Source organism: Pristiophorus japonicus, chromosome 18, assembly GCF_044704955.1.
Source record: "Pristiophorus japonicus isolate sPriJap1 chromosome 18, sPriJap1.hap1, whole genome shotgun sequence".
NCBI classification, from domain to species: Eukaryota; Metazoa; Chordata; class Chondrichthyes; family Pristiophoridae; genus Pristiophorus; species Pristiophorus japonicus.
In genome coordinates this window covers 79599679-79614298 of record NC_091994.1, presented here as the reverse complement: position 1 = coordinate 79614298, position 14620 = coordinate 79599679, and the positions used below count along the sequence as shown (strand labels likewise).

General features: G+C 45.2%; 1 protein-coding gene across 1 annotated transcript in view; it reads left to right on the top strand.

Moving 5' to 3' along the window:
* The first annotated feature begins 1420 nt into the window (after positions 1-1420).
* The window catches only part of disp3 (dispatched RND transporter family member 3), a 333206-nt gene continuing 320006 nt past the window's right edge, over positions 1421-14620 (top strand). The window contains exon 1 of the mRNA XM_070860919.1: positions 1421-2386. Within this exon, the coding sequence (XP_070717020.1) occupies positions 1432-2386 (955 nt within the window). The 5' untranslated portion in view covers positions 1421-1431. The remainder of the gene's footprint in view (positions 2387-14620) is intronic.

The window sequence follows — 14620 nt, the reverse complement described above, 5'->3', positions numbered from 1 at the left end:
CTATGGGGAAGTGAACTACAGATTTATTTTTGAAGCACTCTGTGCACATATATTTGTCTGACCGCCTGCAGAGCAATCAAAACTGTTTCTTTCTCTTTGTATATAATAAGAGTTTTATGCATGTTATAAAAACTGCCAATGCTGGAAACCTGAAACAAGAACAGAAAATCCTGGAAATAATATAGCAGATCCTCCAGCATCTGAAAACATTGAAGGTTAGAGGGTAGGCCCTTAATCAGAATGCATTTGGGTATTCAGTCCTGTTTACACTTAACTGCCATGTGCTTGCACTTTCCAGCAGGGTTCACTGAGTAATGGTTAAGAGCGGAAACCCTGGGTGACTTTTGTTCTTCTGTCCCTAGCACAGGAACATGGAAACCAATTGCATCCCCCTCACCAGAACCCCAACTGAAATCAGTTTACTTAGCACACAACAGGGATCAGGACTGATGCCTGACTAAGTATCACACAAAAGAGCTAATGGTGGTGTTCCCACCTTACCTTTAACAAGGTGTCCTATGTGGTGGAAACAATAGTGTGTCTGTAAACCTGAGAGGAAATTTATTCCACATAGAAGCTGCCCTCCTTGACTGTTCAAGGATTGCAGATGAAGAGAAATCCAATCTCTTATGAAAGGGAATGATGACCTTAAATATGGCCTGCAGGAATTGGATATTCATTGTCCTTTGTTTTGTTATGGGGGGTATTTTTCAGAGCTAGAGGCAGGTGTGGAGCAGATACTATTGACAAATCAAGTGGTGCTAGAGGTGTTGCGAGCTCATGACCATGACACATTTTGTGTTGCTGGCTTTTGCTCAGTTTTACCGAGTCACCATCCTGTGCTGTGTTCCTGCCTCTTGACGTTGATAGATGTTGTCCATCTGCCCCTCCTTTGACAACCTTATTGCTCCCAGCTGTTTCTCTTGGGCCACTGTCAAATTTCAGTTAGGCAAGCTGCGTATTTTTTCCGGATAATTTAAGTTGTCTGCTATCTGCCCCGACTGTGACAAACAGGGAGTTGACCACACGCTATCTTGTATTTGCATACCAAATGGATTCTGAAAAGTTGGTTGAAAAAAATATTTAACTTGCACATATCTCAACTTGGCAGCAAAGCATTGCCATGGGAAAATTGAGGATGCATTGCACCAACTTGGATGGAACATCAGCAGAGGCCAAGTAGAGGATTGATTGATTACTGAGCGTTACATTCTAATGCAGTGCGCCTAAATTATATATCCAATTCCTTGAAATATTTACAATGGATGTGTCCCATCATTTACAAGTCATAAAATTTATTGTATTGTGTTTTCTATTGTAGGTGTTGTAAATTGGCTGTTCACTTGGAAGACAGACTGAGGAAAAGGAGACTCTAGCATCGAATTCTCTTTCTCTCCCCACCCTCTCCCCTTCCTCGGGGCAGAGATTAAAATGGAAAGTGATGATGATCCCTTGGTGCAGCATCTATGGCTGGAGGAAGAAGAAGACGATGTATCTGTTAACTCTCACAGAGGCGAAAAACTGTGCAAGAAATGCCACTGTAGCTTTAAAAGATTATTCTACGATTTGAAGGTTAAAGGCTTTTGGGGAGTAGTTGGGTGGATATTTACTAACCCATATTGCACTGCCTTAATATTAGTAATAGGTTGCACGATCCCAACAATTCTGACTGTTGTCATGTTTATGCATTGTTCTGCTCTTGATATAGATATATCTTACAATGCCTTTGAGATTCGTAACCATGTGTCCTCACAGCGCTTCGATGCATTAACCCTTGCTTTAAAATCCCAGTTTGGCTCTTGGGGGAGGAACAGACGCGATTTGGCCGAGTACACATCTGCAACCTTGGAGAAACTCATCATTGAAGAGCTGCAAAAACTACACAGCAATACTTCACAATTAGGCGATGCCTCCCACGTCAAAGTCATTTACAAATCAAGTGGAGTCCAGTGGCCTGATGGAATCCAGCTGCGGAAAAGAGACTTGTTCTCATACCCTGTGACCAATGAGAGCTATGATGGACACAGAGTGCGACGAACAAGGGCCCTGCCACACAAGAACTATCCAAACACTTACATTAACGGAGACACCCAGACACATGCCCTGTGGAGGATGGAGCTCGTGTTTTTAGCAAGAGGTGATGATGAAAGGAACATCTTCACCAAAGAGCGTTTGTTGACAATTCATGACATTGAGAAGAAAGTCATGGACCACCCTAGGTTTCGGGAGTTTTGCTGGAAGCCTCATGAAGTCCTCAAAGATATGCCACTTGGTTCATATTCCTATTGCTCGCCTCCCAGTTCCCTCATGACCTATTTTTTCCCGACAGCACAAGGTGGGAGGATTTACTATGATGGGATGGGGCAAAAGCTGGCAGATATTCATGGTAAGTTCTCCTCTAATCTTGGTGAGTAAGTGAGAATATATTGTAAGAATTAAGAGCTGACTTGAGTAAACGTTTCAGTTGATGTACGGTTTGATCGATCTTTTTAATGCTTCCCATTATTTCTGTATGCAATTACAGGGGTAGGTGAACCACTATCTATCACACTCTGCTGCTAATACTGATCATAAAGCAGTGTAGGTATTGATCGTAGAGACATCTTGCCTTCCATCATGTCCAGTCAGCAGCTGAAGAAGGCAATCCGAGGGAAAGCCATTTTCCTTGGGGAAATAAAAACTAATGACGACAAACCAATTAGCCATGATGTTACAAGTTGTTTTTTTTTCAAGGGTCAAATGCTGAGAATGTAAAGAATGGAAGAATGTAAAAAGAAGGTGCGGATAAATATATAGCAGGGTGCACAGAGCAAGGAACGATAGATAAAGTGGAGCAGAACACAGAAGAGTGATGGTTAATGTTGATCACAAATGAATGATGCAAGAGTTACCTCTGCAGGAGCTATCAAGTTTCAGGGCTAATCTGAGCTGATTGATTCTTCAATTGCTCAGTGAAGGTGGAAATTTGATTCACCTCCAAATTTCAAATTTGCAATAGGCAAATGCTAAGCGCTCTAGAGGAAGGCGGGGGCATCTAATGCAATGTGATGCTGGCTTATTCTAACTAAACAGGGTTTTATATAAGCGCCTAATAAAAAAGCTAATACATTTAGCAGCATCCTTTACAACATTCTCCATATATATGTATATAAAGAACAATAATTTGTTTTTAAATACCAAATATAGCTCAAAAAAACAGTTCTTCCTTTTCACCTGATCTATTAACTGGGCCGGGCAGAAATATTGACCAGTAGATAAGAAAAGCTAATGTCTACTTGCAAGCAATATAAACTAAATGGTACAGTTTTAAAAGGAGTGCAGTAATGGAGAGACCTGGGGGTGTATGTACACAAATCCTTGAAGCTGGCAGGATAAGTTGTTTTAAAAAAAAATTGTTTTAAATGCATACAAGATCCTTGGCTTCATAAACAGAAGCATAGAGTACAAAAGCAAGGAATTTATGCTCAACCTTTATAAATCACTGGTTAGGCCCCAGCCAGAGGCATTGTGGCCAATTCTAGGCACCACACTTTTGGAAAGATGTCCAGGCCTTGAGGCTCGGGGGGAATTTACTAGAATTGTATCAGGGATATAGGACTTCAGCTGTGGAGAGAGACTAGAGGTCCTGGGGTGTCCTCCTTAGAGCAGAGAAGGTTAAGGGGAGCTTTAATAGAGGTGTTGAAAATCACAAAGAGTAAATAAGGAGAAACTGTTTCCAGTGGCAGCAGTGTGGTAACCAGAGGAGACCAATTCAAGGTAATTGGCAAAAGAATCAGAGGGGAGATGAGGAGATTATTATTTTTTTTATGAAGAGAGTTGCTATGATCTGGAATGCACTACCTATAAGGGTGGTGGAAACAGATTTAATAGTAACTTTCAAAAGGGAATTGGGTTAATTCTTGAAGAGGAAACATTTGCAGTGCTATGGGGAAAGAGCAGGGGAGTGGGACTAATTGGATAGCTCTTTCACAGAGCTGGCACAGGCACGTTGGGCCGAATGGCTGCCTCCTCTGCTGTTTGATTCTATGAAGCAAAATATATCCCATTTTGCTACTGCAATAAATCCTCCTACTTTGTAGTAAATTTAGAAAGTCAAAGCTTTGTCTGAAATGAAACCTAGCAAACTGTTTTTCTTGACCAAAGGACCCCGAGTAGCAAAAACTTGAATTTGAGCTCATACTTGATCAGTTAAAACATAGACTGCCTTTAGCTTTGGGAGTTGGCAATGCTGGATTGTGTTGTTACTGTAAATGATTTGGAATGAAGTGACCGCCCGTAACAAATCCCATCAGTTTCTACACTTGCTGAGAGTGATGCAACTTTCTGCCCAAGTTCTGTTATTTTGAATTAAACTGTCCTAGAGGCATTGAGAGAGCTGGGTCTTGAGTGATCTCTTGTTCCAAATATTGTGCATTTGTACCAATTTTGGCAAATTCATTTTTTTCTGAACTGCAGTTCTATTTCCATTATAATCCCTCTGGAATATTCAGCTGCACAAGTGTAGGGCATCATAAAATTGCCTGGTCTTGAGAATATTTTGCGTCTAATTACTATTGCTTCGGGTCTGGTCAGCAGCATTTTGTGAGCTGGAGTATCAGCACATGTTTCATGCTCTGGCCTCATTAAGGCCCCAGATCGCATGCAGAAATATTTAAAAATGTAAATTAATAATTTCCTGGCTCATATGTCAGGATTGTGAGGAAATGTGAGATTATTCATTTTGGTAGGAAGAATAGAAAAATATATTTTTTTAAATGGTGAGAAACTATTAAATGTTGATGTTCAGAAGGATTTGGGTGTTCTTGTACATGAAACACAGAAAGTTAGCATGCAGGTACGGCAAGCAATTAGGAAGGCAAATGGCATGTTGGCCTTTATTGCAAGGGGGTTGGAGTACAGAAACAAGGAGGTCTTGCTGCAATTTACAGCACTCTGGTGAGACCACACATGGGGTACTGTGCACAGTTTTGGTCTCTGTACCTAAGGAAGGATATACTTGACGTCGAGGGGTGCATCAAAGGTTCATTAAATTGATTCCTGGGATTACAGGGTAGTCCTATGAGGAGAGATTGAGTAGATTGGGCCTATATTCACTGAAGGTTAGAAGAATGAGAGGTGACCTCATTGAAACATATAGGGCTGGATTTTAGGCGCTTATGCTTTTGGGGCGATAGTGACGGCGGGGTGGGAAAGTTAGCGACCGGGAATAGTTTGCGGTTTAGTAGTTATGTTTGGGCATCTGGGCCCTGCGTCAGGGGACGCAGCATTAAGGTTGTACACCTCTCTTGGCACTAGGATGGGAAACTCCCAAACTAAAGAGCTAGGCCAGGAGCGATCCGAGAGATGTCGGGGGCGGGGGGGCAAAGCTAAAAAAAATCCCACAAAAACATTGCCCACGCCACCACAACACAAATCGTTTAAAAAAAAAAAAATTAAAAGAAAAAGCAATCTCCTTAGGAGTCCATTACTTACCACTTCGCCGACAGGATGGTTGGACCACCCTGATTTCCCAGGCAATCATTGCGGGGCACACTTCCAGGCATATGGGTCGGGCAGGAGCTCAAACTCGTGCTGGTGTTGCAACCAGGGGCATTGCACACCGGGTGCAGCTATTCCGGGCGGTGCTGTTCCGCATCGCCGCAAAACTGGACCCGAGGATCGCTGTGGGGTGCAGAAGACCTCACTGCCACCATTGTTGCCGCTCCAGGGCGGAAAATGGAGCACAGAAGACCATAAAATCCAGTCCATTATATTCTGAGAGGGCTTGATGGGTAGATACTGAGAGGTTGTTTCCCCTGGCTGGAGAGTCGAGAACTAGGCTGCACAGTCTCAGGATAAGGGGTAGGCCATTTAGGACTGAGATGAGAAGAATTCACTGGAGTTCAGAAGAATGAGAGGGGACCTCATAGAAACATTTAAAATTCTGACGGGGTTAGACAGGTTAGATGCAGGAAGAATGTTCCCAATGTTGAGTAAGTCCAGAACCAGAGGTCACAGTCTAAGGATAAGGGGTAAGCCATTTAGGACCGAGATGCGGAGGAACTTCTTCACCCAGAGAGTGGTGAACCTGTGGAATTCTCTACCACAGAAAGTTGTTGAGGCCAATTCACTAAATATATTCAAAAAGGAGTTAGATGAGGTCCTTACTACTAGGGGAATCAAGGGGTATGGCGAGAAAGCAGGAATGGGGTACTGAAGTTGAATGTTCAGCCATGAACTCATTGAATGGCGGTGCAGGCTAGAAGGGCCGAATGGCCTACTCCTGCACCTATTTTCTATGTTTCTATGTTTCTAAATGTCTTCACTCAAAGGGTTGTGAATCTTCAGAATTCTCTACCCCCAGAGGGCTGTCAATGCGCAATCATTGAGTATATTCAAGGTTGAGATCGATAGATTTTTGGACTCTCAGGAAATCACAGGACACTTTTATGTAAAGGAAACTGGCATTATGTGTTTTTGTTTCTGTTGTAAGGTTTAGTTCGTGACAAAATGTGTTTTTTTGTCTATAATCAGAAATTTAGACCATGGCGCCTAGGCAGTTGAAGGGATGGCTGTCAATGATGGAGTGAGGGGAGATTTGAATACAGAAGTGGGGGGGAATGGTGGGGGTGGCCAGACAGTTGTAGCGTTGGAGGAGGTAACACAAATATGATATCATAGAGGGTTTAAAAACAAAGATGAAGTTTTTAAGTTTGCAGCATTGGGGGAATAGGATCCAATATAGATCAACAAGGGTGTTTGGCGAGTATGAATTAGTGCAACATTGGATATGGACAGTAGAGGTTTGGATGAACTGAAGGTTACGGGGAGTGAAAATGGGAGGCCAGGCAAGAGAGCATAGGAATAGTCGAGTCTGGAGGTGACTTACTGTTTTGACGACAAATAGGCTCAGGTGGGGATGGAAGTGAGGGATGTTATGGAGATAGAAATAGAAACATAGAAAATAGGTGCAGGAGTAGGCCATTCGGCCCTTCGAGCCTGCACCACCATTCAATAAGATCATGGCTGATCATTCACCTCAGTACCCCTTTCCTGCTTTCTCTCCATAACCCTTGATCCCTTTAGCTGTAAGGGCCATATTTAACTCCCTCTTGAATATAGCTAACGAGCTGGCATCAACAACTCTCTGCGGTAGAGAATTCCACAGGTTAACAACTCTCTGAGTGAAGAAGTTTCTCCTCATCTCAGTCCTAAATGGCTTACCCCTTATCCTTAGACTGTGACCCCTAGTTCTGGACTTCCCCAACATCGGGAACATTCTTCCTGCATCTAACCTGTCCAGTCCCGTCAGAATTTTATATGTTTCTATGAGATCCCCTCTCATTCTTCTGAACTCCAGTGAATACAGGTCCAGTCGATCCAGTCTCTCCTCATATGTCAGTCCCGACATCCCGGGAATCAGTCTGCACTCCCTCAATAGCAAGAACGTCGTTCCTCACATTAGGAGACCAAAACTGAACACAATATTCCAGGTGAGGTCTCACCAAGGCCCTATACAACTGCAGTAAGACCTCCCTGCTCCGATACTCAAATCCCCTAGCTATGAAGGCCAACATGCCATTTGCCTTCTTCACTGCCTTCTATACCTGCATGCCAACTTTTAATGACTGATGAACCATGACACCCAGGTCTCGTTGCAGCTCCCCTTTTCCTAATCTGCCGACATTCAGATAATATTCTGCCTTCATGTTTTTGCCACCAAAGTGGATAACCTCACATTTATCCAAATTATACTGCATCTGCCATGCATTTGCCCACTACCTAACCTGTCCAAGTCACTCTGCAGCCTCTTAGCATCCTTCCCACAGCACACACCGCCACCCAGTTTAGTGTCATCTGCAAACTTGGAGATATTACACTCAATTCCTTCATCTAAATCATTGATGTATATTATAAATAGCTGGGGTCCCAGCACTGAGCCCTGCGGCACCCCACTAGTCACTGCCTGCCATTCTGAAAAGGACCTGTTTATCCCAACTCTGCTTCCTGTCTGCCAAACAGTTCTCAATCCACCCCCAATACCATGTGCATTAATTTTGCACACCAATCTCTTGTGTGGGACCTTGTCAAAAGCCTTTTGAAAGTCCAAATACACCATATCCACTGGTTCTCCCTTGTCCACTCTACTAGTTACATCCTCAAAAAAATTCTAGAAGATTTGTCAAGCAGGATTTCCCTTTCATAAATCCATGCTGACTTGAACCGATCCTGTCATTGCTTTCCAAATGTGCTGCTATTTCATCTTTAACAATTGATTCCAACATTTTCCCCACTACTGATGTCAGGCTAACCGGTCAAAAATTCCCCGTTTTCTCTTTCCCTCCTTTTTTAAAAAGTGGTGTTACATTAACTACCCTCCACTCCATAGGAACTGATCCAGAGTCAACAGACTGTTGGAAAATGATCGCCAATGCATCCACTATTTCTAGGGCCACTTACTTAAGTACTCTGGGATGCAGACTATCAGACCCTGGGGATTTATCGGCCTTCAATCCCATTAATTTCCCTAACACACTTTCCTGATTAATAAGGATTTCCTTCAGTTCCTCCTTCTCGCCAGACCCTCAGTCCCCTAATATTTCCGGAAGGTTATTTGTGTCTTCCTTCGTGAAGACAGAACCAAAGTATTTGTTCAATTGGTCTGCCATTTCTTTGTTCCCCATTATAAATTCACCTGATTCTGACTGCAAGGAACCAACGTTTGTCTTCACTAATCTTTTTCTCTTCACGTATCTATAGAAGCTTTTGCAGTCAGTTTTTATGTTCCCAGCAAGCTTCCTCTCATACTCTTCTAATTAAACCCTTTGTCTTCGTCTGCTGAATTCTAAATTTCTCCCAGTCCTTGTGTTTGCTGCTTTTTCTGGCCAATTTATATGCCTCTTCCTTGGATTTAATTCTATTCCTAATTTCCCTTGTTAGCCACGGTTGAGCCACCTTCCCCGTTTTATTTTTACTCCAGACAGGGATGTACAATTGTTGAAGTTCATCCATGTGATCTTTAAATGTTTGCCATTGCCTATCCACCGTCAACCCTTTAAGTATCATTGGCTAGTCTATTCTAGCCAATTCATGTCTCATACCATCGAAGTTACCTTTCCTTAAGTTCAGATCCCTAAACTCTGAATTAACTGTGTCACTCTCCATCTTAATAAAGAATTCTACCATATTATGGTCACTCTTCCCCAAGGGGCCTCACACAACAAGATTGCTAATTAGTCCTTTCTCATTCCATATCACCTAGTCTAGGATGGCCAGCCTTCTAGTTGGTTCCTCGACATATTGGTCCCTAATACACCATCCCTAATATACTCCAGGAAATCCTCCTCCACTGTATTGCTACCAGTTTGGTTAGCCCAATATATATGTAGTTTAAAGTCGTCCATGATAACTGCTGTGCCTTTATTGCACGCATCCCTAATTTCTTGTTTGATGCTGTCGCCAACCTCATTACTACTGTTTGATGGTGCGTACACAATTCCCACTAGCATTTTCTGCCCTTTGGTATTCCGCAGCTCTACTGATACAGATTCCACATCATCCAAGCTAATGTCCTTCCTTACTATTGCATTAATTTTCTCTTTAACCAGCAATGCTACCCCACCTCTTTTTCCTTTCTGTCTATCCTTCCTGAATATTGAATACCCCTGGATGTTGAGTTCCCAGCCTTGGTCACTCTGGAGCCATGTTTCTGTAATCCCAATTATATCATATTCTTTAATAGCTGCCTGCACAGTTAATTCGTCCACCTTATTATGAATACTCCTTGCTTTGAGGCACAGAACCTTCAGGCTTGTCTTTTTAACACACTTTGTCCCTTTAGAATTTTGCTGCAATGTGGCCCTTTTTGATTTTTGCCTTGGATTTCTCTGCCCTCCACTTTTGCTTTTCTTCTTTCTATCTATTGCTTCTGCCCCCATTTTACTTCCCTCTCTCTCCCTGCATAGATTCCCATCCCCCTGCCCTTTTAGTTTAACCCCTCCCCAACAGCACTAGCAAACATTTCCCCAGGACATTGGTTCCGGTCCTGCCCAGGTGCAGACCATCCGGTTTGTGCTGGTTCCATCTCCCCCAGAACCAGTTCCAATGTCCCAGGAATTTGAATCCCTCCCTCCTGCACCACTCTTCAAGACACATATTCATCTTAGCTATCCTGCTATTTCTACTCTGACTAGCACATGGCACTGCTAGCAATCCTGAGATTACTACCTTTAAGGTCCTGCTTTTTAATTTAACTCCTAGCTCCCTAAATTCAGCTTGCAGGACCGCATCCCATTTTTTTACCTATGTGCACCACGACAACAGGCTGTTCACTCCCTCCCCTCCAAACTGTCCTGCAGCCGCTCCGAGACATCCTTGACCCTTGCACCAGGGAGGCAACATATCATCCTGAATAGCCTATATTTGTGATGGAGAGGATAGGACCATAGGAATAGGAGTAGGCCATTAGTCCCTCGAGTCTGTACTGCCTTTTAATGAGACCATGGCTGATCTGTAGTTTAACTCCATCCACCTGCGTTTGTTCCATATTCCTATCTAACACAAATCTATCGCTCTCTGATTTAAAATTATTAATTGAGCTAACATCTGCATTTTGTGGGAGAGAATTCTACACTTCTACCACCCTTTGCATAAACAAGTGTTTCCTAACTTCTCTCCTGAATGGCCTGGCTCTAATTTGATAGATTAACAGATCTATAATTTTCAGGTTTCTCTCTCTCACCTTTCTTAAACAATGAAGTTACATTTGCAATTTTTCAATCTAAAGGGACAATGCCTAGTATGGGGTCAAAAGCTCAGCTCAGGCTCGAATGGGACTCCAAGGTTGCGGGCAGTCTACTTCAGTCTGAGACAGTGCTTGGGAAATGTGGTGGACTCGATAGTATGGGTGAACTTATGATAAAAATTTATGGTGGGGGCCAAAGTCTTGGTCTTCCCAATGTTTAACTGGAGGAAATTATGGGGCTGAAATTCAGGTGTGCCAGAAAGCTGGCGCATCTATGAGTTTTTAGCTGTTACTTGCCGCTGGAACTTGGTGCGGTGAGTAGATCCATTTTCAGGACTTTGAATTTTTTTCAAAATCCTGCAGGAAGTGGATCATAATGGGGGTGGCCTTAGACTCAAAGTCAGACTGACGAGCTGAAAATGGGTCAGAAGGCCCACCCGCTGCTGTCAATCAGTGTGGTGACATCATAGCTCTCTCCCCTCTGTTAAAGTGGAGAGATGCGATCATTTTTTAACTTTGGCCACTGGGCCACCAGGGAGGATTTCGGCCGGGCCAGTGGCCTAGCACCCAAGAGGGGGTGCCAGGCTGCCCGTTGGAGGCCCGGCCGAACCCGGGCCCAGTATTTTGCCGGCCGATCGACAAGTCAGCCGCAAAAATTCTTGCACTGCGGCTGAGGCAGTGGGCCCTTCCCTTTAAGGACGGCCACACTGCAGCCCCCAGTCACCCTGCAGAGGTGCACCAACAGAGAAACCTGTCGGGGGCATCACACGGCGGGGGATTCATGAAGTGAGGTGAAAATGACTGGGTAAGTATTTTTATTGATTTTATTGGTGATATCACTTGCGATACGTCCTTACTATACAGTATAAATGCACAAGTGGCCCATGCTTGAGAGAAGGTCAGTCTGTGACCTGTCCTTTATTTCATAGCACTCAAGTGCTGGAAGTGGGTGGAGCTTCCCCTTTTATATCTGAAGGTCTAGGTTAGGAGTGTCTCCCACAAGTTCACCACCTAGTGGTCAGTGTTCTCACAGTGTACAACTTAGGTCAGATTATACATGGGTTACAATGCTGGTTGAATACAAGACATCACCTCCCCACCAAAGTCTTATTGGGATCACAGGTTGAGTGTCTCTGGTGGTTTATGCTCCCTTTTAGAGCGCCTGAGTTGGGGCTCCGGTTGTTGGGCGCTGGCCTGAGTGTCTGCTGTTTGCGGTGCCTCAGGCCTGTCCAGACTGCCCACAGTGATTGGGCTCTCCTCCCTTTGGTTCCGGTGTGCGGTCACCTGTGGTGGAGTGAACTCTACATCGTGTTCTTTCTCTGCTTCTTCTATGGGGTTGCTGAACCTCCTTTTTGTTTGATCCACATGTTTGCGGCAGATTTGTCCATTGGTAAGTTTAACTACCAGAATCCTATTTCCCTCTTTGGCAACCACAGTGCCTGCGAGCCATTTGGGCCCTGCAGCGTCGTTGAGGGCAAAAACAGGGTCATTTACATCAATACATCGCGCCCTCCCATTCCTGTCATGGTAGTCATATTGTGACTGGCGCCTGCTCTCGATAATTTTTTTCATGGTGGGGTGTATAAGGGATAACCGGGTTTTGAGCGTCCTTTTCATTAGCAGCTCTGCGGGTGGAATCCCTGTGAGCGAGTGTGGTCGGGATCTGTAGGCCAACAGGAGGCGTGATAAGCGGCATTGTAGGGAACCCCCTTGGATTCTGAGCATCCCCTGTTTGATTATCTGCACTGCTCGTTCTGCCTGGCCATTTGAGGCCGGCTTGAACGGTGCCGTTCTAACATGGTTAATTCCATTGCCTGCCATGAAGTCCTGGAATTCAGTGCTTGTGAAACACGGGCCATTGTTGCTGACCAAGATGTCCGGTAGACCGTGGGCGGCGAACATTGCCCGTAGACTTTCTACCGTGGCAGAGGATGTGCTTGAATTTAAAATGTCACACTCGATCCATTTGGAGTAGGCGTCTACTACAGCCAAAAACATTTTCCCCATGAAAGGACCTGCGTACTCCACATGGATGCATGACCATGGCTTGTCGGGCCATGGCCTGGGGTTGAGGGGGGCTTCCTTGGGCGCATTGCCCAGCTGGGCACACGTGTTGCACCTGCGAACACAAAGTTCCAGATTCGCGTCTATCCCTGGCCGCCAAACATGTGACCTGGCAATTGCCTTCATCGTGACAATGCCCGGGTGCCCATTATGGAGTTCTCTGATGAACACCTCTCTGCCCATCTGGGGCATGACTACGCGGTTTCCCCACAGTAGGCAATCGGCCTGAATCGAGAGTTCATCCTTGCGCCTGTGAAATGGTTTAAATTTCTCAGGGCATCCCTGTACGTGGCTGCCCAGTCCCCATTCAGGACACATTTCTTCACTAGAGACAATAGCGGGTCTCTATTTGTCCAGACTTTAATCTGACGGGCTGTCACGGGTGAGCCTTCGCTTCCGAAAGCTTCAACAGCCATGACCATCTCAGCAGCATGCTTGGTAGCCCCAGTGGTGGGGAGTGGGAGCCTGGTGAGTGCATCGGCGCAGTTTTCGGTGCCTGGTCTGTGCCGAATTGTGTAGTCATAGGCGGCTAACGTGAGTGCCCACCTCTGTATGCGGGCCGATGCGTTTGCATTCATGGCTTTGTTGTCGGCCAAAAGGGACATTAGGGGTTTGTGATCTGTCTCCAGCTCAAATTTCCTGCCAAACAGGTACTGGTGCATTTTCTTTACCGCATATACACATGCGAGCGCCTCCTTTTCTACCATCCCGTAGCCCCTTTCTGCCTGGGACAGACTTCTGGAGGCATAAGCTACCGGCTGTAACTGACCCTTGGCATTGACATGCTGCAACACACACCCGACACCATAGGACGATGCATCGCACGTTAACACAAGTTTCTTACATGGGTCATAAAGCGTTAACAGATTGTTGGAACATAACAAATTGTGTGCTCTATTAAAAGCCCTTTCCTGGCTGTCCCCCCAGACCCATTCACGACCTTTGCATAGGAGCACGTGTAGCAGCTCTAGCAACGTGCTCAATTTGTGAAGAAAGTTACCAAAATAATTCAGAAGCCCCAGGAATGAACGCAGCTCCGTCATGTTACGGGGTCTGGGTGCTCTCTGGATCGCTTCCGTCTTGGACGCAATAGGGCTGATCCCGTCTGCTGCTATCCTCATCCCCAGGAATTCTACCTCTGGAGCTAGGAAAACGCACTTCGCCTTTTTCAGTCGCAGCCCTACCCGGTCCAGTCTGCGTAGCACCTCCTCCAGGTTGTGGAGGTGTTCTTCAGTATCGTAACCCGTAATGAGGATGTCGTCCTGAAAAACCACCATCCCTGGAATCGACTTGAGGAGGCTTTCCATATTTCATTGGAAGATCGCGGCGGCCGAACGGGACATCTGTTGTACTCAAACAACCCCTTGTGTGTCGTGATGGTGGTCAGCTTCTTCGACTCACTTGCCAGCTCCTGGGTCATGTAAGCTGAGGTCAGGTCCAATTTTGAAAAAGGTTTGCCACCGGATAGCATCGCAAAGAGGTCCTCTGCTCTCGGTAGCGGGTACTGGTCTTGGAGCGGCACCCGATTGGTGGTGGCCTTGTAATCGCCACATATCCTGACCGACCCATTCGCCTTGAGCACTGGCACAATCTGGCTCGCCCAGTCACTGAATTCGACTGGCGAGATGATGCCTTCCCTCAGCAGGCGGTCCAATTCGCCTTCTATCTTTTCCCGCATCACGTACGGCACCACTCTGGCCTTGTGGTGTACTGGCCTGGTGTCCGGGTTTATGTGAATCACTACCTTGGCCCCCATGAAAGTGCCAATGCCAGGTTGAAATAATGAGTCAAATTTGTCCAGGATCTGTGAGCATGATACTCACTCCACAGAGG